Source organism: Aspergillus ibericus (genome assembly GCF_003184845.1).
Source record: "Aspergillus ibericus CBS 121593 unplaced genomic scaffold BO80scaffold_93, whole genome shotgun sequence".
Taxonomy (NCBI): Eukaryota; Fungi; Ascomycota; class Eurotiomycetes; order Eurotiales; family Aspergillaceae; genus Aspergillus; species Aspergillus ibericus.
In genome coordinates this window covers 787-25,610 of record NW_020292191.1, presented here as the reverse complement: position 1 = coordinate 25,610, position 24,824 = coordinate 787, and the positions used below count along the sequence as shown (strand labels likewise).

At 52.3% G+C, this 24,824-nt stretch overlaps 8 protein-coding genes across 8 annotated transcripts; 3 read left to right on the top strand and 5 right to left on the bottom strand.

The window, feature by feature from the left end:
- Nucleotides 1–240: 240 nt before the first annotated feature.
- On the bottom strand, nucleotides 241–966 carry BO80DRAFT_291606 (uncharacterized protein). The gene has a single exon (XM_025715000.1). It carries the CDS (start codon nucleotides 654–656, stop codon nucleotides 468–470), a length of 189 nt encoding a protein of 62 aa, XP_025569255.1. The 5' UTR covers nucleotides 657–966; the 3' UTR covers nucleotides 241–467.
- Nucleotides 967–1,155: 189 nt separating this feature from the next.
- On the bottom strand, nucleotides 1,156–2,847 carry aspB (septin AspB; the record flags this gene model as incomplete). Its single annotated transcript, XM_025716430.1, has 3 exons — nucleotides 1,156–1,791; nucleotides 1,849–2,315; nucleotides 2,376–2,847. 3 exons carry the CDS (start codon nucleotides 2,845–2,847, stop codon nucleotides 1,156–1,158), a joined length of 1,575 nt encoding a protein of 524 aa, XP_025569254.1.
- A 2,437-nt stretch (nucleotides 2,848–5,284) lies between these two features.
- On the bottom strand, nucleotides 5,285–7,976 carry BO80DRAFT_430320 (FACT complex subunit POB3). Its single transcript, XM_025720683.1, has 8 exons — nucleotides 7,793–7,976; nucleotides 7,520–7,742; nucleotides 6,909–7,441; nucleotides 6,619–6,858; nucleotides 6,439–6,570; nucleotides 6,153–6,386; nucleotides 6,033–6,105; nucleotides 5,285–5,973 (listed from the first exon to the last, which is right to left on the bottom strand). Coding segments are annotated over exons 1-8 (1,734 nt in total). The 5' UTR covers nucleotides 7,795–7,976; the 3' UTR covers nucleotides 5,285–5,676.
- Nucleotides 7,977–10,823: 2,847 nt separating this feature from the next.
- Nucleotides 10,824–14,576, top strand: BO80DRAFT_450665 (putative cellular morphogenesis protein (Rax2); the record flags this gene model as incomplete). The annotated part of the gene is made up of 3 exons (XM_025721829.1): nucleotides 10,824–11,976; nucleotides 12,030–14,282; nucleotides 14,341–14,576. The coding sequence occupies 3 exons, from the start codon at nucleotides 10,824–10,826 to the stop codon at nucleotides 14,574–14,576; spliced, it is 3,642 nt and encodes a 1,213-aa protein (XP_025569252.1).
- Nucleotides 14,577–16,297: 1,721 nt separating this feature from the next.
- On the top strand, nucleotides 16,298–18,942 carry BO80DRAFT_460199 (uncharacterized protein; the record flags this gene model as incomplete). Its single annotated transcript, XM_025722378.1, has 6 exons — nucleotides 16,298–16,317; nucleotides 16,452–16,480; nucleotides 16,550–16,759; nucleotides 16,822–17,395; nucleotides 17,446–18,074; nucleotides 18,137–18,942. The coding sequence occupies 6 exons, from the start codon at nucleotides 16,298–16,300 to the stop codon at nucleotides 18,940–18,942; spliced, it is 2,268 nt and encodes a 755-aa protein (XP_025569251.1).
- Nucleotides 18,943–19,605: 663 nt separating this feature from the next.
- On the bottom strand, nucleotides 19,606–20,419 carry BO80DRAFT_291459 (uncharacterized protein). Its single transcript, XM_025714999.1, has one exon. It carries the CDS (start codon nucleotides 20,211–20,213, stop codon nucleotides 19,701–19,703), a length of 513 nt encoding a protein of 170 aa, XP_025569250.1. The 5' UTR covers nucleotides 20,214–20,419; the 3' UTR covers nucleotides 19,606–19,700.
- A 213-nt stretch (nucleotides 20,420–20,632) lies between these two features.
- Nucleotides 20,633–22,194, bottom strand: BO80DRAFT_420073 (8-oxoguanine glycosylase OGG1). The gene is made up of 3 exons (XM_025718328.1): nucleotides 22,052–22,194; nucleotides 21,249–21,991; nucleotides 20,633–21,187 (listed from the first exon to the last, which is right to left on the bottom strand). The coding sequence occupies exons 1-3, from the start codon at nucleotides 22,144–22,146 to the stop codon at nucleotides 20,769–20,771; spliced, it is 1,257 nt and encodes a 418-aa protein (XP_025569249.1). The 5' UTR covers nucleotides 22,147–22,194; the 3' UTR covers nucleotides 20,633–20,768.
- A 328-nt stretch (nucleotides 22,195–22,522) lies between these two features.
- On the top strand, nucleotides 22,523–24,586 carry BO80DRAFT_370013 (splicing factor u2af large subunit; the record flags this gene model as incomplete). The annotated part of the gene is made up of 7 exons (XM_025716428.1): nucleotides 22,523–22,550; nucleotides 22,613–22,642; nucleotides 22,741–23,283; nucleotides 23,332–23,945; nucleotides 23,993–24,254; nucleotides 24,299–24,510; nucleotides 24,560–24,586. 7 exons carry the CDS (start codon nucleotides 22,523–22,525, stop codon nucleotides 24,584–24,586), a joined length of 1,716 nt encoding a protein of 571 aa, XP_025569248.1.
- Nucleotides 24,587–24,824: the final 238 nt, after the last annotated feature.

Below are 24,824 nucleotides of genomic sequence, written 5' to 3'. Positions count from 1 at the left end.
CTTGGGGGGAGGCTGGGCGGGGACGAGGGTGGGTTCCCACGATGGTTCTGGTTGAGTTGGTGGTGGTGGTGGTGGTACTTGGGAGCGTGCCGAGCTGAACGACTACGGTGGTTCCTAAGCCAGCTGAGGAAGCTACTGTAGTCTTCTTACTGCTTCGACAGTTTCCGGTGTACTCGCCAGGCCGAAGGCTCTCCTCCCGTCAGCCGCACTCCGCCCCCGTGACGTCGCCGCCCGCAATGATGCAACACCACCGGCTGTTCCAAAGCTTATCTACCAACCTATCTTCGTTGATTCGGTCATCGTTTGATCGCTGTTCCTAGAGTTGACATGGGTCTACTGTGTAGGACTTTGCTAATCCCTACGCCATACCTCCTACATACTATGTATAAGGCTGTACGCAATCAGACTTCGGTTACTTTTCTCTTGTTCGTCTCGCTTCGCTCTTCAATAACACTTAGAATTGACAACTAGCACACAGAAACTGCAGAACAAGGGAAAACGTCCAGAAAAAAATGATTGTCAGCGGTGGGTGATCTCACTAAAATGTGTAAAAGAGGCAAAAGTGTACCGAAGATAAAATAAAAAGTAGGAGTACCAGGCCACAACGGGGAATAGGAAATCGGCGGGAACAAGGTATAGCGTAGGCAAAAGTACATAACAAGAAGCGAAAGTGGACATGAAGCAGTGAATTCAGAACCCAAAGCGGTCTTCTAGGCCGTCACCCCGTGCGTCATCTTGCGAGTCCAGGACCAGACCACTTAGTTGAGCATCCAAGCAGATCACCGAGCCGGATGTAGCTCTTGTGTTCCTGCACATCTCCTAGTCAAGCCCCAACTGGTGATTAATTCGGCTGAGAAAGAGAAAAGAAATCGAGGCTTTCGTTTTCTGCGGTCCATCCGGTGAAAAAGGGTAAGAATAGAGTCATTACTGGAAGCAGATACGAGAAAGTAGAGGTTCAGGGAGCGTGGGGGAGAGAACAAATAAACACAAGAGAAAAAAGGCGGCGGGTTAGAAAGAGCGTGCGGCCAATCGGGAGTCGTGGAGAAATCAACATAAAACCACCAGAGTGCCTCCGACGACTATACATAACCTCGGTGGTCTGTTGTATAAGCCCCTGGGCAAAGGCATCGGGGTGCCGGTCATGTGAGCGTTCGTCTAACGAAGAGAAAATCCCTTCCGCTTCCCCTTTTCTTCGATCGGTCTCCCGGTCTCGAGGCGGGTCTTCTTCTCTTCTAGCTCCAGGCGTTGCCGTTCCAGTTGGTCCTTCATCTCGCGATGTCGGGCATAGAGTTCGTCTTCGCTCTGTTTCAGCTTGCTCTCCTTCTCTGCAACCTTCTGCTGGAAGACCATCTTCATCTCCGCCTCCATCTTGGCGAGCTTCTGCTCGTGGAGAGCACGCTCCTCCTCCTGCTTGACCGCCGGGTTGACCTCCTTGAACACGCTGGGGTCCTGGGCCACACCCATCTGGGTAAGCTTGTCGGAGCGGTAGTTCTCGTACAGAGTGTTGTTGGTGTGTTCCTTGAGCTCTTCCATGTGGGTGCGGATCAACATCTGGCGCAGCTTAACGAAGTCGCAGTGTTCCTCATTGTCGACCTCGATGATACCCCAGGGGTAGCTTCTGCCGCGCACTTTACGGCCGTCAGCGGCCGTAACCTCGGCGTTGGCACCAACAATAGCGAAGGGGACCTTGGACATGATCTCCTGGTTCTCTGCAATAGTTTCTTCATCGTCAAGCTCGTAGCGGGGGCCTTCGAAGATCTGGATAGAGTGGTGCTGGATATCGGCAAGAATCTGGGAACGGGTTGTGTCAGCATTCAGTAGCGGAGAGGCGCAGTAGTTTAATCATACCCTCTGCTTGAAAGCAGTGATCTCCTCGTCCGTCAAGGTGTCAGCCTTAGCGATCACAGGGATCAGGTTGACCTTGGTGTGCAACCTGCGCATAACCTCAATGTCGAGAGGCTTCAGGGAGTGGCCGGTAGGCTGGATGAAGTAGACACAAGCGTGGATGCGGTTGTCGAGGATATTGGTTCTGTCGACCTTGTTCTCAGCCTCCAGGTAGGCATCGTATCTCTGTTCAATGTTCTCCACAATCGGGCGCCATGAATCGTCATTGTTGACAAAGTCACCGAATCCGGGTGTGTCAACCACGGTCAGACGGAGACGGACACCATTCTCTTCAATGTCGGAGCTGATGGACTGAATCGACACGGTCTTAGGGATAATGTCGTGGCTAGGGCCGGTGCGTTCCTTGGGGGGGTAGAGGGAGGCGTTGAAGAGTGTGTTCACGAGAGTCGACTTTCCGAGACCAGACTCACCTAGCGGGTGTATCAGTCACAGTCCGCGGTGGACAGATCTCCAGCGGGCTAGAAACTTACCAACAACCATCACGTTGAATTTGAAACCCTTGCGGACACTCTTACGGTGCCATTGGTTGGGCAGGTTGGCAAAACCAACGTAGCCGGTCAGCTTCCGGCGAACGACATTCTTCATATCCGTAGCAGCCTGAGCAACAGCCTTGGGGTCCTTCGAGCTCACAGTCTGAGCGTTTCCCGCTCCCATTGGGTTACTGCGTTCAACGAAGGGCGAGCTGGGCTTGCTGCTGGGAGGAGAGGCAGAGACGGGCGTGCCATTGGCAGCAGGTGCAGGCGGTGGTGTAGCTACATTGTCCGAAGCAGAGTCAGCAGCTGATTCAGAATCTTGTCTTTCACTTTCGGAGGACAGGCGATCGAGGACGGGCGAGTACGAGTGACGCTTGAGTCTCTGCGAGCCCATTTGAGGGGACAGTGCCAGAGCTTCAGAGTCCCCTTGAGAGCGACCATCCGCACTCCGGTTCCTGGACCGTGCCATGGTTGTATCACAACGCGCAAGGATCCCGTATCGGAGACGATAGGAAGATTTGGATGGCAGGTAGAAAAGGGGGCCCGGATCGCAGGTTGATGAAAGGAAGGGCTCAGGGCGACAAGCTTACCCATTGTGGAAGTAGAGGGTGTGCAGGTGATATGAAAAGCGAGCGTCGAGGAGGCAGGAGGTAGCGAGCGTCGATGAGGAAGTTCCCCTGAACAGGCAGTACCTTCTTCGTTAGCGACACAGTCCTTGCAGGAAGCAGTCAAGGGGAGGGAGGGTCTGGAAGCAGCAACGTGGACAGCGATATCACTTCTCCGTCGGGCCCGTGGGATGCAGCAAAGGGAGGTCTCCAGGAAGGTGTGGCCTCGTACCTGTGATACTACTGTTCGCCGGTAAAAGGGTGAGGTTCAGTCAATCACGAGCAAAGGGGATGGATGGCTGGAACCAAAGGAGGATCTCGGGCACAGCTAAAAAGCAGCGTGTGCACAAAAGTCGGGGGGTTGAAACGAAACAGGTAAAAAAAACAATTGTCGGGGCAAAGGAATAAAAGGGCGATTGAAAGAGAGAAGAGAAGACGTACGTACTGAGGAACAGGGGAAGAGGAGAGCGATTGGGACCTGCGGAGTGATGGGGGTGTTTAGTCGTTGGAGCCAGACTGTTTGGTGGCCCTGTCCGAGAAAGAAAGGGGGGGCTAATCCTTAGTCTTGCTGTCGCCCACTTCACTACGGAGTACTCTACACCACTTTTCTTTCTTTCTATCAAATGAATTGGCTGGTTCTTGCGATCCCCATCTGGCGCCTTCGATTTCCGAATTGCAATGGCCCAAAAGTCATGATTTATTTCATCCCGATTGATGCTCAAGTACCTCCGTAGATAATAATAAATTACCCTTGGTATTTAACGCGCACCAGTATCTCTCTCGATCCAGCCTATCTACTACCAGGACCATCCACCAGACATGTCAAAATAAAAAGCAACGAGCATCTCCAAGCAAACTCAAAGTCCCTCGAGATCTGTGGACACCATCACCGCAGGCTTAATAAGTAAGGTGAAGGCCCCCAAACTCAGGATGCCGAAATCGTGGGGAACCCTGGAACCATTATCTAAGTTGCGCATCCCGAAATTCCACTTTAGGGCGATGAGATTGGAGCTGTACACTTGAGCCCGAGAAGGAGTGGGCAAAAGTGAACTCCTGACCCGTGTGCGCGCTGCACTGTGCTGGATCTACCGGTCCTTGGGTCGAGGACAACCACCACTCTCAAGTTTGCTTTCCAAGACAGATCCGCTGCGGTGGGCTATTCTTAGCCTCGCCAGTCAGTCAGGTGTATCCGGTGCGAATCATCTGGGCCTGCAACCATCATCCGATGGACCATTTATACGCAAGCCCACCCGCCTAAGTGCCTCCCGACATACAGAGTACATCCATCGGGCTTACTCCAGCTGGACCCGGCAGATACCTTGTTTCAGACGGGATGCGCTTGCTCGCACCGCACGGGGCCCCTCCCTCTTGAGTCCTTGGGGGAGGAGAAGCATCTAGCCAGCTAGACTGGATTCGACCGCGTAACGGGCGGGCCGAGCATCAGTCAGGGGGGGGGGGAAGAGCAAGAAAAGGGTAAAAAGGCAAAGGAAAAGGTCACCGTGGAACGGAAAAACCCGGTGAGCCGTCCGTGACGGAGCCAACTAAGGCCTAACGGGCAGCCAGCCAATGGTGGCCGTCCACCAACGGTTTGGAGCAAAGCAGTCACACCATCCAGGGTACTACGGGGGAGGATCTGAATTTCCCAAGGAACAATAAATCAACCTCAAATTTAGGTCCCGGATTAGGGGGGGCTTTGACGGAGGTTGTCCATGACCGCCAAATCAATAGAGTACGGTCGTAGTTGGATTAAATACTACTTCCTTCTCTGGGATGTCTTCAAATACCTCCTGAGGAAGAATTCATGTCCCCCGGCTATAAATAAAATACTGACTAGTATGCATCTGCGATAACGATGCATGGAACAGGGCGGCATTATTACACAGCAAGGGAGAGACCGTCGGAGTAATGCTACACCATCCAAACAAAGAGCTCTCTTCCGGTTGATTTCCCGACCTGCTGCCCGCCGTTCATCCCCTACACCGCACTTCATTATCCGAGGCCAGCGCCCTATCGCAAGCCCCCAATGCAAGACAGGTTGGCCTCGCTGGACGGGACCATGGCAAATCGGCCAAATCCATGCTGCACTCACATACGTAGTGCAGGAAGTCTTACCTCGCGCACTGCCAGAGAGGTCTAGTGCCGTATGATCTGTCCTGGAGGAACAATTTATTGATGTCTGGGATACGAAGGCGGCAGTCGAGGAGAGACCGTCAACGCCAAAGATTGCTATAGGCAATTAACCTTCCATGATCTACAATAATCTGGGGTCACGAACACGGATCAGCCTCCGAGAAGAGCTAGAATGACATATATGCACATGCAGGAGCTTCTCAATAGTCTTGTCAATAGCAAAATTAATTGAGTTGGCCCCCATCGACCAGCCCTGACAGATCATATTGCCGCGATGTCGGACTGACAAACGGACTAGCTATATGCTACATTTACGGATGTGAACCAATTTGATGCCGTTGGCCAACGCTCTGTGAAACGAATCATGCCGATATGCAGTGTTCCAGAGTACAATTACAAGGGCTTCAAGAATCCAAGAAGTCTAACTTCCCGCTGGCTAGGGCAAACATCCCAGCTTAGCCGCTTGGCTTCAGCGGAGGACATGATACGGAACGTCATGTTGGCCGGTTCATTATGCGATAATCATCATTGCAATCGGCGCGGTCGGAATCGAGCGGCGTTCCTTATTTTCCAACCTTCGTCTTCTTTTTCGGCCGCTGTCCTTCCGCCTCGGACATCGGCTCGTCCTCGTCATCGTCACCGCCATCGGATGCATCCTCCATCTCGGCATCGCTTCCGCTGCCACTGCTTTCGTGCGCTGAGTCGTACTCTTCTGCAACATCCGAGTCAGACTCGGCCTGGAAATCCTCGTCAATAGACTCTTCGTCTTCATCAGCCGAGCCGCGATCGGCCCGTACGTTATCATCATCACTGGAGGCCATATCGTCGTTGTCAAGGGCAGCCGCGATGAGAGCCGAGGCCTAGTACATCATGTCAGTCATAGCGTATATAGATGAGGTATTGGCAGAGTTCCACATACATCGTCGGACATTTCGTTCTTGAATCGGATGTTCTTGGCCTTGAAGAATTCCTCAAGTGGTTGTTGTTCCTCACTGAAAGATGTCAGCGTCTGCATATCTCAGCCGAAAAATACACATACCGGTTGATGTTGCTGAACTGGTGCTCGCCCATACCAGCCTTCAAGCTGACGGTGATATCAAACGTTCTGCTCGCCGAGATGGCACCACCCACACGGGACATGGTAATGATAGCAATGTTCTCAATTTGAATGTAAGTGGCAGGCTTGGGAACGAAAATCAAGCTCTTATCCAAGAAGTAAAGGAGACCCTCGTTGGCCTTGATGGAGCATTTGACTCCGCTGTGACCGTGATGGCTGAGCAATGTCAGCAACCTGAGATTTAATATCGATGATCCATGTCACTAACCTAACAAAGTCCTTGGATGGCATGATGACCTTCTTGCCTGACAGGCCACGGAAGATCTTTGTGACAACCTGGTGGATGGGTTCTTCGTAGCGAGGTTCCAGCTTATCCTTGTAGCGGTTCTCCAAGAGTTCACTAAGAGAGCGTCAGACAGAAACCACAAACTCGTCCTTGCGCACTCACTCTGTCATATTAAGCTCCAAGCTGATTTCCTCATCCAACTTCAGCTGCATAACCAAGAACGGATAGCGAGTCTGGCCTTGTCGTAGCGGGGGGTCAAGTCCCAGGACGATCAAAGTATGCGTGTCATCGTTCTTCGGAAGCAGGAAGAATTTCTTGATAGACGCGTATTGAATCTTGTAATCATAGGTTTTACCGCGTAACCGGAAGGATGATTCGTACATGTCGATATCGAATCGGCCTCTGCGAGAGATGTCAACATACTAAAGTGATACCACTTGGATGATACGCACCTGGGTGTAAGGTGAAGGACATCCAAGAACGTAGCGAAAGTGTCGCCAGCCACATCTCCAATCTCTGCCTTGTCCATGAGCGTCTCATAGAACAAGTTCGCCGCATTCTGCTCTTCGCCACCCTCTTCTTCCTCGCCCTCATTTTCACCGTTCTCTTCGTCCTCATTCTCCTGCTTAACGCCCTTCTCTGTCTTCACGGCTGTTCCTGGAATGTAGAACCGCATCTCAACTAGTTCATCCGGGCCAGAAGCGGCTTTGCGACCACGGTTCTTCGTGCTACCAGCTGACTTTGCAGGCTCGTTGCCCTCGCCGCCAAGTGCAAACTCGACGGCGACTTCGTTCTTTCCGGCAAGGTTCGTGTTCGATATCTCGGAGTAAGGAATTTCGAAAGCAGGTCGGTTTTGCACGTTGAAGGACAGTTCCGCTTTCGCAAACTCGGCCTTACCCCAGTTCCATCCTCGGAGGGCGTGTTCCCTGGTTTCCATGTTGATGCCGTACCAGATCTTGAACGCTTTGCTCAACCGCTCGAAATCCTAAAGTTGAAGGGTCAAAGATTAGAGAGGCTCTTCTCTCACGATAAGATCACCCAATGACAAGTTGCCAGGACATACCTCTTGATCGAAGCCATCGAGTTGGATGACGCCCGATGAGCGCGACAGGATCTTCAGTTCATATCCCTTTGCTGCTCGACTCCATTGGGCCGCGCCAATGTTGCTGCTGTCGAGAGTGAACGTTTCGCCTCCGCCGGAAGGCTTCCATCCTAAGCCAGATTCCGCCAGCTTGCATTTTCCATGCTGCTTTGAAAGGTCGAGGTAGATGTTATCGAAGCTCTCCCTAAACAGGGTTTAGTACGGTAGACAGCGACAGTAAGTGAAGAAGCTCACATCTTGGAGGAGCCCTCAGGGGAGTCTCAATAAGTGAAGAAATAAGAGGAGACGTATTTATAATTTCCGAGGCGGCGACAAAGTCTAGATGGCAGGTTTATGAGTTGGGGTGATTTAGTGAGTTAAAGGTAATTGGAGGCTATCTGATAATGAGCTCCGATATCCTTTTTCCTGGAGTCTCGCGTTGCGCGCGGCTGCCTCTCACGCGGTGCGGCAAGACCTCTTGGCGCCACTTCTGCAGAATCGGATTAGTGTTCGTTTTATGCCTGAGGCAACAACGCAGTTTGGAGTCAACCAGCATTGCTTCTTGTTCACAAATGAGATGTGAATGTTTGTTGCTGGGTGCTCATCTTAGAACAACTTTAAGTGCTACTACTTGGCTTACAGTTTATACGAGTTATGTATGCTTTCACAGTTCTGGGTAGGTTGCATAATGCCCACCACCCAGTCTGATCTATACCATCAACATCTTGCGAATCTCAGAGATGAGGATCATCCAGTCATGTATTTAAGCTTGGTCGATGTGAATAATAACCTCCTTGGAGAGTAGGTTATTGATTGGCTTACTTTCATGCACATTTGGATCTTCATATCAATGCCATCTCGTGGTCCAGCAATATCTATACAGATTTATATATCCCGGCTACTAGCATTTTCACATTCTGCTCACCTTTCAGTACTATAGTGGTTTCACTGCTTCATTGCCAACTTGCTGAAGTCTATTGCTACATAATACAGTTAGAAACAAGCACTACGCAAGGATTATCAGTTGGCACATAAGGTTACTCCAACTAGGCATTCAAACTGGACTCAAAGTCGTAACACATCTACAAACGATCAGGCCAATTCCCAACTCCCCTCGCCCCGAGACCAATTATATTCTCTTCACCAGCAATTCGAAGAGACTGTCCTGTACTGATATCACCATCCAAGCGGAGAAGAAGTGGTATCATCCCAGAACATATGACGTTCATGGTTTTGCATATCTCGTAGTCTCCGAGCATACGGACCACCGATCTATCTGCAGAACCGAACAATACTGTTGGCTTAGCAAAGCCCCGTCGGGCTCATCAAAGCAGTAACGGACAGCTGCCTGGGTTCAATACCAGATCCTACATTATAACCGAAGCAGCTTGTTGGTAATCTGCCTCGTATCAAAGCTTATTCGTCAGATCCACCAGGCCCTACCGGAAGATAATAAGACGGGTCCCTTTGAGAAGACTTTGCTCGTGCCTTCTCATATCTGAAGCAACAACAGCCTTTGGGACTTCCCGGGTATCCTTATTAAGCTATATGATTTGGTTTCCTAAGATTTATGGCGGAGAGTTGTATACCTACTAATGCGGTCCATATGCTCAGGCTAGTGAGGATAATGACGGCATAACCGAGTCTTGTCGTCTGGATGTCATCCAATTTGGAACCCAAGCTTGCAGCGATCTACTCCTGTTCTAGAACGCATATCTTACATATCCATCGCAAGGTGATATGTCCAATATTTCGTCTGACTTGTCAATATATTGCGGTCACGACATCTCTCTGCAAGCATATATAACTAGAATGTGCCGCCTCCATAGACCGAAGCTGTTCGTCGGTCTGCCACCTAACACATAAAGCTTTTTCTTTTCTTTTCATCTTCTTGCTCGCCCATGATGCATTCAACCAAGTCATAGCTCCAAATAACTTGGTTACTCCGTACAGAGGGAATGACGCGAGAATTCAGGCCGTAGTAAAAGAATGAAAGGAGAATCCACGAAACATGTTCTACGTAGTTGTGACATTTGCAATGCAGCAAGCCTGCTGACCTATGCATTACCACCACCTGGCGCAGCCTTTGATGAGAGCTGAGGTGATGCGTCGAATCACACGGTGAATGCCCAAGGCGGTTGTTCAGTGCCTGAGCGTAGACTATCATCGAGACTGGTAAACATTTGCTGGGTTCAGTACAGAGCCGATCAAAATAAACACGATGTAGCTGCATGTATGGTTATTGTGTAGGGAAACTTAATGTACCTTCGCTGTAGGTATATTGAATTAAACTTCTGTAACATGTTCATGCGACTCAAGGTTGCATGACACACCGCCAGTAAGGACGATTCAATAGGATGAGCTGCACCGATCCTGAGATGACGGCCGCAAATTGAGGACCATCATCCAGTCTCCCGATGCGTCCGTCATGGCTGTCGCTGCGACGGCGTCCAATATTAGGGGTTGGGATAATTGAAGCAGATCGCCTAATAATAGGAAATCCACCGCTGCAAGGTGTCTCATCAGGTAGTCAGTAGTAGGCCTGCATTGGATCAAACCAGCCTCTGCCTCTGTGTACTGTGTAGCACTGTAGAGCATAGCAAGGTTGGTTTGCCCGGTATGATGGGAGGGTATGCAAATCATCGGGAGGTGACCAGTGAGGCCCGTAAATTGAGGCCCCCCACCCCACCGCAAGTGGACACCGAACGGTGGCTCATTATCTCATACGCAACCCGCGGCCCCATCGCGGACGAGTAATGGAGCGTATCACACATCGGACCGACGTAAATCCTGGGCGCCGGTTCGCTTACTTCGCCTGCTGGTGGAACCGGAGCGCGGCCAGATGGGCAATGACCGGGCGGGAAATGATGGTACCTGAAAAACCACCAGCGACCGACGGACCTTGAACAAACAAGCCCCTGCCTGCCATGTCACTCGTTCGCTCCATCCAACTTCATCCAGTCATTCGTTAATTAATTTTCATCTGGCTGTGGCCATTCCTGTAGTATCGGGCTCCTCTGCCTGATCTCACATTCATTCATTCCTTATCTCCTTCGCTCGCTTTTTTTGTTTTTCTGCACTTGTCTATTAATGTTTCTGGCCCGACCACTCCTTTTCTCGTGTTCCTCGTGCTGGTAGCTCAGCCTCCTATTAGAGCACATCGTCTTTCTTTGAACCAATTCATCTATTTTTCTTGACACCTTTCCTCGGGTCCCAGCAACTCGCCATTCCCCCTTCTTTTCTTGAGCATCGCATTTTTCTCGGCCTGTCGTCGCGAACCTAAACAATGAGGGCTCCCTCACTGTTTGGGCCTGCGACGGCTGGCTTGTCAACCGTCCTCCGCCTTGGATCTTTTCTCCAGTTGACCCCCGCTTACGGATTGACCTTCCAATCCGTCTCGCAACCCGAACTAGATCTTTCGCCATTGGGTCAAGTCGCCCTCACGGGAGACTTCGATGCTGTCTCGCTCTATCAGTACACCGAACAGTCGGACACAGCGACCGCGGACAACGATGCGCAATCCATCCTCACCCCTCTCCCAAACGGGATTTTCACGTCACTCTCGACATCCAACGCCCACATCCGTGCCATGTGCCCCTTCACGAAGAAAGATGGGACGTTCTCAGGTATATTCGTGGGAGGCAACTTCACCAGCTTGGGAGGGGTCGAATCAGAGGGCGTCGCATTGTACAATCCGGATTCGAACAAAGTGACGGCCTTGTCCGGTCTTTCGGGCTCGGTTTCAGCTTTACTCTGCGATCAAGAGACGAATAGTGTTTATGTTGGAGGAAACTTCACTTACTATAATATCTCGAACGCGGTGGCCTGGGTCGGGAATGAAGGCTGGTCGAACTTGTCCTTTGGTGGTCTCAATGGGCCCGTCAATTCGATCTTGAAGGACGGCAATGGCCATATCATTTGGGGCGGTTCCTTTGATGGCATCGGGAATTCTACGTCGGTCGACAAGGGCCCGCAGGTGATCAATCTCCAGAATGCTACGATTACTTCCGACGCCGAGTCCTCGATCAGCGGCTACATTAGTCCTCGCAACATTATCTGTCAGACGAGCGGCGACGATGGCTCTGGGAAAACGTGGCTACTCGAGAAGAACTCACCAGGATACTGGCGCGCAGAGATGGGATTCGAGTATACGCCCACCAAGTTCAGGTTGTACAACACTCATTATGAGGGACGAGGCACGAAAACGTTCCTGTTCCGGAGACTTCCAGATGATGGAATCATGAACCTGACTTACACCGATCCTGATTCCGGCAATGCTGCTTACTGCGACCAGTCTTGCCCACTTTCCAATAGCACATCCGAAAAGTATCGTGAGTTCACTTTTGTCAACAGTGTTGGCATGAGCGGATTCCAAATCGAGGTCTTGGATTGGTATGGTAATGGCGGTGGCCTAAACGGGATTGAAGTCTTTGAAAGCAGTTGGTTTACCTTGTCCCTCCTAAATCGGACCTACGCTTACTGACCATGGCAGACATCTATGCATACGCCATGAATGCTTTCAACGAACCTACGTGTGCAGACCTGAGTTATCCATCAAAATCTACGCGCACAGGGTCATGGTCCACGGCAGCATCCGGCCAGAGCTCATCCGAATATTTGACCACGCAGGTGACCGACTCTAACGCGACTAGCGCCTCAGTAGTCTTCGAACCGGATGTCAAGCAAGCAGGCAATTACTCGATCAAGCTGTACACTCCTGGCTGCGATCAGGACGGCACTTGTTCCTCCCGTGGCATCGTCAATGTGACAGTCACTGCCACCAGCGATGCTGATGAATCTGCTCAAACGCTCATCTACCAGACTAACTTGTACGAGAAATACGACACGATCTATACTGGTCATGTGGATGTCAGCGACAGCTCTTTCCGCCCTCGTGTCAAGTTGACTCCGATAACAGGCCAAGGGGACAATGTCACTGTGGTGGCCTCCATGGTTCAGTTCGTGGCGCACTCCTTATCGGGATATTCGAGCGATGACTTGAATGGTCTATACGACTACAATCCGTCGGGTGAAAGCACGAATGTCACAGAATCTGCCATCGACCAAGCAGGGCTGGCACTTGAACACGGCGCTTCCGTCCTCAGTTTGGCCAGTCATGGTAGCACCATCTATGTCGGCGGCAATTTCTCGAGTTCCAATATCGAAAACGTCATGTATCTTGAAGAGGACGGAAATGCGACAGCAATGCCAAAGGGTGGTCTGAACTCTAAAGTGACTAGCATGACGGTTTTGGGCGATTATCTCTACGTCGGCGGAAACTTCACGGATACGTTTGCCGGTGGAAACGACGGTCTCAGCTACGTCGCAGCGTATTCCTTCAATTCGGCGACGTGGTCAGCACTAGGCGCGGGTGTCAATGGCCCTGTCAACAGTGTCCTTGCTCTCTCGCTTAATGTGTCTATGGACCTCAACGAGACAATCGTTGGTGTCAGCGGAGATTTCGATCAATTGCTTCCCTTTGACGACAGTCCGTCGACGAATGTCTCTGGCTTTGCCGTGTGGGTCCCCTCGCGCAACAACTGGCTTCAGAATCTCAACGTCAGCCAGCTGGAGTTTGCCGGCCAATTGTCGGCTTTTGCAGAGGCTGATAATGCAACCATCCTTGCCGGCAGTCTTTCTTCCGGCGGTATTGCTGCTGCCGGCGCTGTAGCTCTCCTCTACGATAATGCCCTGGGCCTGGAGCCTTTGCTGACAGATTTTAACACAAGCGGTCAGACCTTCACAGGCATATTCGATACCAGCTCAGGCAACAACCTTACTATCCTTGGAGGCCAGTTCACTACCAATGCGACTAACGGATCTGCGATCGAGAACCTCGCTATACTTGACGGCAGCACCGGTACCGTCCGTGGATTGGGAGCAGGCATTGACAGTAACTCCACCTTCTTGGCATTGGCAATTTCGGACAAGATCCTCTATGCCGGTGGGAATGTTACTGGAAGTGTAAGCGGTTCGACTCTGAATGGACTTGTTGCGTACAGCATGGACAACAACACTTTTTCCGAGCACCAGCCACCCCGATTCATTGGCGAGGATGTGACGGTTAACGCTATTGCTCCCCGCCCTAGCTCGAACGACATCTACATTGGGGGGCGCTTTCAAAGCGCTGGTGCTCTCCCCTGCCCGGGAGTTTGCTACTGGGATACGGAAGATCAGCAGTGGAATCGACCAGGCGCGACTTTGAATGGAACCGTGCTGGCGCTCAAGTGGCTGAACAGCAAGGAATTACTGGCAGTTGGAGACCTCACTGTCAGTGGGAATCAGTCACTAGTCGCCACCTATGTTGTGAAGAAACAGAAATGGCAGACCTTCGAAGGGGCTTCCTCATCCGATATCCCGGGAACTATCACCGCATTTACCCCGGCCAATACCCAGGTGACTAAATTCTGGCTTGCGGGCGTGTATACCAACGGCTCCAGCTTCCTTGCCCAATATGACGGCTCCAGCTTCCAATTTGTGAGGAACATGTTCGATGATGGGACCGATATCCGTGGACTCGAGGTCCTGCCCATCAACCAAAACCATGATGACGTTAGCGTTCTAAACGACGACCAAATGCTTCTGGTCACCGGTCGGCTTCAGATCCCTGATTTCGGAAATGCCTCTGCGGCCCTGTACAACGGGACGACCATGCAGCCTTTCCTGCTGTCCTCGAAACCCGATGGCCAACCGGGCAGTATGGCCCACATGTTCTTCCAGAACCAGAACCCCTACACAAGCGGAGGTACGCATTCGTCTACTGAATCTCTTTAACACTGGATCCAGACTAACGCTCTAACCAGGCAAGCACCTCTCCAATGGTATCGTCGTGCTCATCTCCTTCTGTTGCGCTCTCGGCTGCGTCTTCTTGATTGTCATCGCCGGCATCATCTTCAATAAGATCCAGCGCCGTCGTCAGGGCTACATGCGGGCTCCGCAAGGATTTGGCACCGATCGGCCCTCTAACATGCGGAGACTTCCTCCGGAGTACCTCTTCAACTCCATCAAGCAACCCAACCCGGGTGCACCAGCCATCTGAGTTGGAGGAGGGCGTTCCGCCGCCCCGGACAAACATCTCCCATCTATCCACGAACCATATCCAGAGCGAAAATAAACGACATCTAATCTGACACCCCCACCATGTTGATTCCAATCTCATCTGATACCTCAGAACGGCGTTCTTGGGAACACTCCATCATATACCCGATTCTTTTATTCTTAATCTGTGATGCTGCGGACCTCCTCATTCTTTGTAGGAGGTCATTGATTTTTTGTTACTCCGTCATGCCTCTTCTTGTGCACTATGCTTCTGTATGTTCTCGCTGGCCCGGGGCTGCCTGACCGCCACTCCCGGCGCGCCTCCAATCCTTGTCATGTTAACCGTGATCTGTCTTGATATTGTACCATACACACATTGTCTGATCGCGTGACTTGGCTTCATCCCTGTGTGGCGTGGAAGTCATGTTACCGGTGGACATGTACATGTACATATTCCGCGCGAGATCGCGGTAATGAAATACTTCATGGACCTTTCCAAGTTGTTTATATCTCTGTTATGTTATTGCCGCGTATCGAGTAATTTCCTATCTAGCTAGCTAGCACCTCGATATAGTAATCACTTCTCTAAAGTACACACATGCTCTTTCCCAAATATTCCAAGCCTTACGACCACCATCACCTGATAAAACGCAAAGTACGAAAGAATATAAAAGCAGGTGAGCCCACATTCCAACCTACCACGAAGGATCCAACACTGTACCTGTGACCTACTCCATCCGTAGTATGATCGGACGCGGGGATCCACACGCATCCCAGAACCACACGATGACGGAACCTGATTCGTCCAAAGACACCCGATCTAAACGAGAACATGTGCAAAGTTAATTTATTTAGATCCCCGCTTCAGTTCCACGTTGTTGATCAGGTCATGACATGGTGCATCAGCATGGGGCTACTTAGTATCTACCTGCTACGTATTACTGGGTGGTAAGTAGATGGTTAGTTGCTTTTGGTCGGGACTAAGAATCGAATGGGAAGGCAGACGCGTGGAGGAAGGGAGGGGGAAATATGAACCAAGAAAGTAGTTGTCCAGTCAGGTCGGAGTCTGGTCGATATTTCAGATCACATGAGGGAGATATTTCCCCGCAAGGCAGAACCGGGCATGACGGACGGAGGAACGATAGTGCGGTGAGCCGGGGGTTGGGTTGGTGGGCGACTCGACTGGCCAGACCGATGGGAACGAACTAGGCCGACTCGGGAGATTGGCTTGGAGGCCTTAGTGTCCAACCCCGGCGCGAGGGTTGCTTGTCAAGTAGTGTTCGTTGGAGACTCAGACTCCAGCTGGACTAGCCTAGGCAAGCCCCCCCGCTTTCTTTTTCGCTCGCCTGCTGTGCTTTTCCCCGTCCCGCTCTCTGTTGGCCAGAAGCAAAAAGAAAAAAAATAGAGGGCAGAAAGCGGATGGTGAAGTTCTGGCCGACCTCTCGCGCTCTCCTTTTTCGCGCCTTTTCCCGTACGTACGGTCCCGTCTTCTGCAGCCAGCCAGCCTCCTTCGTCCTTCCTTTCCCTCGCCCTTTGTTTCCCCAGATTCATCGCTCTCCGCCTCGGTCCTCGGGCCTAGTCGCTTTTAGGTCGCTTTCGGGCTAGTCTCGCTGGCTGACCTCGACTTGCTCATCTCTCTCATCTTACCCCGAGAGTGTGTTATCGGTCCACCACTGAGCCCTTTCGGATGCTGCAGCTCATCCGTCAACGGTCCCATCCGGTATGCGATCCCGCACAGGCTGGTACGTCCAAATTCAGAACCCCCAGGTCAGGTTGAGAGACCGGGAACACCCGCCCCCAAACCTCTACCAGCGATCCTTATCCTTTCGTCCAAGAAGATCAAAACTGACTATTTCGCCTGTGGCATCCACTGCAGCTTAACGTGTCGCACTCGGAAACTCAAATGTAGGTCTACGGTCTTCCGATACCCACCGCTGTCGGAAAATCCAGGGCTAAACAGAAGGTGTCGGGCAGGTGACGAGCAGAAACCGGAGTGCTCTCAGTGTCGCAAAGGTGCCAGAGAGTGTCGTCCCAGCGAGGGCATTGTCTTTCGCCATCAGCAAAATGCGTCGATGAATAAAGATCTGAGCGATACCCCCACCGGACGTGGCAGTCTGAAGGGGTTTTACTCCTATAAGAATACCTTTGATGAAGACAGTGTCTGGCTCGACATCCCCAAACATGGTACAGACAAGAACTTTCCGGCATGAGGTTTGCAGTAGGGTCTGACAGGTGCTTCTCTCTAGTCATCTTCGTCGATAACTCAGATCCGTATGCAGAAGATCTTGAAGCCGCCCTAGGAGAGTCTGAAGCCGCCCTTCTTGCCGCCAATTCCCACACCCGAGCGTGGAGCGCCCAGCGTACGTTGTCCGCAGACGGCGAAACTCATCGCTTGGAAACTCTTTCGACCGTGGCAACTCACAACCGCCTTTCTTACCCTGCATTGAGCATTGATCAACAGTCCATCCCGCCGACAGATACCGGCACACCTTTCAGTAATATCCACACCACAGCATCTTCAGGTCCTTCTCCCACTCACGTGCGCGGCGTCAACGCACCTCTGGTATCTCCTCCTCTTTCGATAACCTCCAACAATAACAATAATAATAATATCAACTTCCTTCTTAATCCTTCACAATCTCGGTCACCGCCTGTTGATCCCAAAATTCAGCATGTCCCAGAGCGTAGGAGCTCCTCATTGACCTCCAGAGCAGTAGTGCCGCGAGCCACGTCTACTGATTCGAAGCCGGAGGTGCCTGCAGAAACAGATTATGAGATTGCGTATCTTCTGAGACATTTCTCAGAAGTACCAGGGCTTTGGTAGGTCTCGCGCAGTCATTTTCTGGAAGGCATTATTGATAAGATGATAGGATGGATCTCTTCGATCTAGGGACCTATTTCGCATCGTCCGTCCCGGTCAGGGCGCTCCAGAATCCCTTGTTGAAGTACGCCGCATGTGCGTACGCTGCGAAACAGCTGGGTCGCGTGAAAGGGGCAAAGGTGTCCACTGGTGGTATTCATACAAGACAACTTGCACACAACGTAGATTGGTCTTGGTCTGGTGCCAAGTACTATGAAAAGGCCATCCAACTCTTGATGAAAGAATTGCAGCCTGATAAAGGGCCTCCGCCGCTGAGTACCCCCGAGGCATTTGGCCAGTGGCAGGCTGCGGAATTGTGCGAAGACCACGATAATCCCCGAAAGCGAAGAAGACGTTACTCTGATAGTCGGTTTTCCAAGGGGACTCATTCTGATGAAATACTTGCTGCAACAGCCATACTGTCTGTATATGAGTTCTTGGATGCCACAGGTCCGGCATGGAATCGACATCTGAGCGGTGTAAAGTCTTTATTGGATGTTGCCGAGGTGGGAATGATGCCGGTCGAACAACGCCATTCTCCTGGGGGAACTGCATTGCAACAGCCGAAGTTATCGGGGCTCTCGAAGGCGAGGAAAGCGACGTTTTGGAACTTTGCGCGTCAAGATTACCTGGCTGCCTGTAAGTGCATACCGTAGTCTGCGAAGACCCTTCTTCTCAATGTGCTAACCAGGTCGCGACAGTCATCAATGAGAGTCAAACAAGATTAAATACCGATGATCTGGTGTTATGGACCGAGGCTGGTCTTCAGATTGACAGCATGGGGTTCATACGCTCCACAGGTTATCCTGATGAAGAGCCCATCAAGGAAGACCTCGTTTCCAACACACTCGTCTGGATTCTCTCGAAGATCGTGAACTTCATCAGCGCCGGAGATAACATCCAGCTGAACCATCCCGGTTCGATGGATCCGGGCCCTCTGGGCCTTTCACAGCAGGTTTTGCTGGAGCGATGGCACCGCCTGGAGGCTGAGCTTGATGCTTGGTATAATTGTCTGCCTGAGACGTTCCAGCCCTGTGGTCGGGTTAAACTGTCCAATTTGCCACAAAATAAGAACAGCGACAAGTTTGAAGGTGGCACGCTGTCTGAAATATGGTATAGCATACCAATGTGCTCCTCGGCGATGCAGCATTATCATATGGCTCGTATCCTCCTTCTTATAAATAAGCCGCACGCGTCGACCAGCAGACGGAGCACCATCACTGATAGACTCAATTCATATCGCTCGATCGAGAGTGACATCCGGTTCCATAGTCGTGAGATTGTTGGCATTGCCCTGGCCTGTCCGAATGGCTCGGTCCGGATCAACTCTCTCCAACCGCTGTTTGTCAGTGGCCAGTGTCTGACGGAGCCTGGAGAACGACGGGCAGTTCTGCAGTTGCTGCAAGGAATAGAAGCCGATCTTGGCTGGGCAACTGAGTACCGCGTAAATCAATTGCTCCGAGAATGGGGCTGGGATGAGAATTCGGTGGACCCGAGCGTTCCGTGAGTCCACGATCAAGAACTCCGACAGATTGGAGTTTTAGTTCACGGAGCGTTGATCATGAGTCGCTCTCCATGATTTGCTTCGGGCCTCGCGATTCTCGTCACCATCCTACAGGCAAAATCGACAGAACATTGCTTCACGTCGAGGTAATGCGGGATTTGTAAATATGCGGACCTGCCACATTGACACCGCCTGAGGACAGCATTTTGTCCGTACTGTGCAGGTCGACCCGGAATGGGTTGCATATATGTGCATCTGCGTTGAGAATCAGCCTGTTGCTTTTGATGATACCAATATGTTCTTGCTTTTGTTTCATACTATTGTACCGGGAACTGCATCTACCAATGTTACGGGGAGAAGAGCGAGACGAAGGACCCCTCCCTTTCATCCTTGCATCCACGCGTTTTCAGCGACTGTTCTCTTTTCTGCATCGGATCTGTGCGGGTTGTGTTTCTCGGCCGGGATTATAGCTATGCCGCTGCCTATACGGAGAAGTCAACAGGACAACATGCTGACTCCCGACAGTCAAGCAGCCGGCGTAGAATCCGTAAAAAGATGGGGAAGCGATTGAGGGTCCAAGTGGGCAGGCGAAGAGACCAGCACCAGAAAGAGCCTCGAAATTTGCGCCTGCCAATTGATTCGCCGCCAGGCACTCGGCAGAGTTGCCTGGGCCTTCCGCTTCTGGCAGCTGCAACATCGGGATGCACGTGCCGCCGTTCGGTTTGGCTGTCCCTTTTCAGCCCTCCATTGGAGACTTGCCCTCATCGAAACTTGAAGATCTGGCCCAACTCCGTCTGTAGCAGCAACCAGCGACATCTCGGGCCCCCGTCCCCCGGCCCAGCAGCGGATTCTGCATCCCAACCCATATCGGCAATAAGCAAGCCTTGTTTCTTGAATGATCGCCCGCGACGTCTAATCCCACGGAAGGTTAACCGACCAACCAATTGCCCCGCGCGCGCCCCATCCTGACAATTGCAATCCACACCAGACAAGACATCAAGACATCGTCGTTGATCTTCGTCCTCTTTCCTTGGTTTGAATCTAACCCCCCTTTTGTCTTCCCGGTGGGTTGCAGCGCTGTTCCGACCATTCCGATACTCACCGCAATTGGCCCTTACTAAGACATTTCCGATCATAACCGATGTGCAGGAAAGTCTTCCGACCTGGGTGTTGGAGTGGGTTTGCATGTGTATGCCGTACTTACGGAGTAGTAAGTCGGTAGTTACGGAGTACTCTGGATACAGTAGGTAGATAGGTAGATAGTGTGGAATCATGCTGCAGACCCCGGAAGGGAGGGTTTGGCGTTACACTGCGCTGCACTGCACTGTACTCTGCATTGATTAATTTACTAATTAATTTATGTGTTCCGATGATCCCACCATGGGTATGTATGTATGTACATACCCCGGACTAGAGAGCTCCTACGGGATTGTTCATCTTTACTCATGGAGTACGTTCCTGAGTGTCTGCAGTGTCGGGTGCTGAAGACTCTCGAGTGATCCTGGGATCGTCGAACCGAGGTTATCCAATGCTTGTTTCATCTTGGTATTATGTACGCTGGTGTTTGGTTCGTTTGGGAGGGGCTAATGCGGTTTTAAAACTTGTTTCTCACGTGAGTATGCTAAGAGGAGGGTTGAGCGGTTGCATGGAGTATCTATAGGACTGTATTGGTATTATCTGTTTATGGGGGGTTGGATATGCTGATATGTGTAGGTGTACTCCGTAGGCAGCAATATGTTGCTGGTCGGGATCTCCATACACACCGAGCTGTAGTCAAGAATGTGACGCTTCTAATATATTAGAATTAGTAAAATACAGGGTATATCACATTATCGGTTTCGAAGCCGCTTCGACATCCGCCTCGTTGTCGTCTGCGAGGCCTGCACGAGCGTGCTTGGTTTTCCGTTCGGCTTGACCTCGTCGTCTTCTTCCACCTTGACGCTATCTTCATCAACTGGTCTCTTCGTCGGTACTGCCATTGCGGTGGTAACCTCGGTCTCGATCTCGACGTCTTCCTCGCCGTCTTCTTCCTTTTTCACTTCAGTCTTCACCTCCACCTTCTTCGTCGTAGCAGCCAGCCGATCCGAGAACGTTCTCAGATCAGCCGTGAAAAGCACACTATGAGCCCAACCAGCTTCCTTGCCCCAAAGCTTGCGGAAATGGTTCCCCACTGCATCATAGGTAACCTTTGTTAGGGACTTATTCGACCCTTTGCCGAATTTGTAGTCTCTTTGCGCGATTTGCCACACTATAGGAAAGAATACTGTTAGTAAATGCACCACCCAACAACAAGAACAAAGAAAACCAACCATGCGTATCAACCGGCACAGCCTCTCCCCAGCCCAATCCCATCAAGCACACACAATCCGCAACCTTCGGCCCCACCCCCTGCAACGCGAGTAACTTCTCATGCGCCTCCCGATACCCCTCCCTCCCCTCGGGCCTCATCTCACCCCCCGGCGCAGCCTCCACGCCCCACGCAGGACACTCCGGGTTCCGTAACGAATCAAGCCATCCCTCCTCCCGCTCTTTAGCCACCATCACCGCCGTCTGGTAAATGTATTTCGCGCGGTACCCGAACCCCAACCCGCGTAGCTTCCCTTCCACGTCCTGGGCCGTGAGGGCCTCCGGGGGCGGGAAACCATGGTATGCACGACCATCCACGGAGCCGATGTGAGGTCCGTAGTTCAGACAGAGCTTCTCGACCATCTGTGAGATGCGCGCGATGTTGTTGTTGCTGCTGCAGATGAACGAGACAAGCGCTTCCCAGGCGTCTTGGCGCAGGATGCGGATGCCGGTGAATTGGGAGGCTTTTTTGCGAAAGTTGGGGTCTTGCGATGACCATTCCGTGTAGAGGGTGGTGAGGTTGGTGGTGAGATTGAAGTAGTGGGTTAGGAGGGAGAGGGTGGTGGTGTCGTCGTCATTGGGGCGATTGAGGGGTTTGGATGCACGGTAGGTTCGGTAGTAGAGATGGGTTGGATCTTGTTTCAGGGAGAGAAGACGGCCGTGGAGGACGCAGCGCCATTCGTCGGTGTCGGGGACGTTGTGCCATCTGGAGAGGAGGATTGTTAGAGTGGATGAGTGAGAAGATGGAAAGGGTACATGCAATTACCGGAAGGATTGACCACAGCGCAAAGTAGTGTTGATACAGAGTTCATTGAGGCTCAGGGGCAGCTTGCGCCATTCTGAAAAGGCGCCTACGGTCATGATTTGGATCAATTGAGTCCAGCCTGTCGCTGAGCAGCGAATTATGCGGAGTACTCCGTCGAGGCAGCGCCGATAAAACGATAAGTCATTCTGCCGGGGCTTGTCCGACACAGCAGGCGGTCGGGACTCCGCAGACAGGACGCGCTAGGCCGCTTCGGACGGGCCTTGTCGCCGATCGTCACCTGCGAGTTTTCCCTCCAGCGCAGCTCTTACTTCCTCCCCAGACCACCCTGCTTCTATCGTGTCGGTGCCATCGAGCTCGCCATTCGGAGTGTCTGATCATTTAGGATCTCCTCCGAGCCTCGTCTGCTATCAATTCGTTTCGCCACGTGGAACGGGAAAAAGGAGCCCAAGGCAGGTTACCGGAGCTTTCATAATGAACGGTGATACATACACGGCCAGAGGTGAGCTTTATCTTCCCGGACTATTTGCTGCTATGTATTTGTGTCTAATGATCTTTTCGCAGACTCTGGTCGCTCTAGGGATTACTACGTGAGTGATAATCAAGGGGTTGTTTGTCCGAAACTAACGGGATGGAACGACAGCGCGAAGAGCGCCGCGAGCGCGGAGACAGACCAGAAAGGGGAGAACGAGGAGAACGAGGGGAGCGAGCTGAACGCGGAGAACGCGGAGAGAGAAGACGGTCGAGATCTCCTCACTACAGCTCCAGGACCTCCCGACGCGAATTCGAGGCGGACTCCTACTCGTCCAGCCGCGACTACCGCGCCCGAGAACGCGAGGACCGTTATTCTAGCCGCAGAGAGGACCGGGAATGGGATCGGGATCGCGGCGACCGTGGCGATCGTGGCGACCGCGGTGATCGCCGACGCAGAGACTTCGAAGAGAGACCCGCTCGCCGCGAGAGAGGAGAGAGAGACCTGTTTGAAGATAGACCCCGACGGGAAGGCAGAGGCGATCGCGACCGCGGCGAGCGCGAGCGCGATCGGGGTGCGGAGCGCGAGCGTGGTGAGCGGAGGGAGCGCAGACGGAGTGCATCGCCTCCTCCGCGCAAGAGGGAGGCCACGCCTGATCTGACAGATGTACTGTCGGTGTTGGATCGGAAGCGTCGCTTGACACAGTGGGATATTAAGCCTCCGGGCTACGAGAATGTCACTGCTGAACAGGCGAAGCTATCAGGTGAGAATATCCATGTTCTGAGTTAACACAGGTCTAATGCGGCCGTAGGCATGTTCCCTCTTCCCGGAGCGCCCCGACAGCAGCCCATGGACCCCAGCCGTCTCCAAGCTTTCATGAACCAGCCGGCTGGCGGAAACACCGACACCTCCACCCTCAAGCCTGCCAACTCCCGCCAGGCCAAACGTCTGTTTGTGTCCAACCTGCCGCCGACTGCCACGGGAGAGAGTCTTCTGGCCTTCTTCAACATTCAGCTCAACGGCCTCAACGTTGTCCAGAGCGTGGATCCCTGTATCTCGGCCCAAGTGTCCCCAGACCATGCCTTCGCTCTGCTCGAGTTCAAGTCGCCCAATGATGCTACAGTTGCGCTTGCGTTTGACGGAATAGTGATGGAGGAGCAGGAGGCTGCCGGCAATGGTGCGGCCAACGGTGCCGCTCAGGGCTTGGAAGTGCGCCGCCCCAAGGATTACATTGTCCCTGGCGGCGTCGAGCAGGAATACCAGGAAGGCGTGTTGCTGAACGAGGTTCCCGACTCTCCCAACAAGATCTGCGTGTCCAACATTCCCAACTATATCCCCGAGGAACCGGTGACGATGCTGCTTAAGTCGTTTGGAGAGCTTAAGTCGTTTGTTTTGGTTAAGGATGCTGCTACGGAGGAGTCTCGGGTATGTTCCCGCTCGCTTGTCTCAAGATGTGTACTGACGTGACCCAGGGCATTGCGTTCTGCGAGTATGCCGATCCCTCGGCGACGACTATCGCTGTGGAAGGACTCAATGGGATGGAGCTGGGTGACCGACACCTCAAGGTTGTGCGCGCTAGTATCGGCATGACGCAGGCGGCCGGTCTTGACATGGGTGTCAACGCGATGTCGATGTTCGCCAAGACAACCTCTCAGGACCTGGAGACCAGCCGCGTGTTGCAGCTGCTGAACATGGTGACGCCGGAGGAGCTGATGGATCCCGAGGACTACGATGGTAAGCTTTCTGCTGGAGATGCAAGAAGACTGCTGACGTGACAGAAATTTGCGACGATGTGCGCGAGGAGTGTTCCAAGTACGGCACGGTGGTCGAGCTGAAGGTGCCCCGTCCATCTGGTGGTAGCCGACAGTCTCCGGGAGTGGGTAAGATCTTTGTCAAGTTCGACACGGTGGAGTCAGCGACGAGTGCTCTGAAGGCGCTTGCGGGCAGGAAATTTTCGGACCGGACTGTGGTGACGACCTACTTTTCCGAGGTAAGCTCCCTTTCTTTCTTGTGGTCGTTCGGTACACTAACTTTGGCAGGAAAACTTTGATGTCAGCGCCTGGTAATGTAGGATGGTATACACATAACTATTTTCTTTGCTGTTCTTGCCTTGACATTGATGACGCGTAATTGATTCAGGCTATGCCTGGGGCAGGCGATGCACAAGCTGTACGGGGATGATCCTTTAGTATTGGGTTACGATGTATCATAGCGAATGACTTGGATCTGCAACAGCTGATGTAGATGCCACTCGAGCACGATCCACATGCATCTCCAGCCGAGCCATACCATATCGTCCCAGAC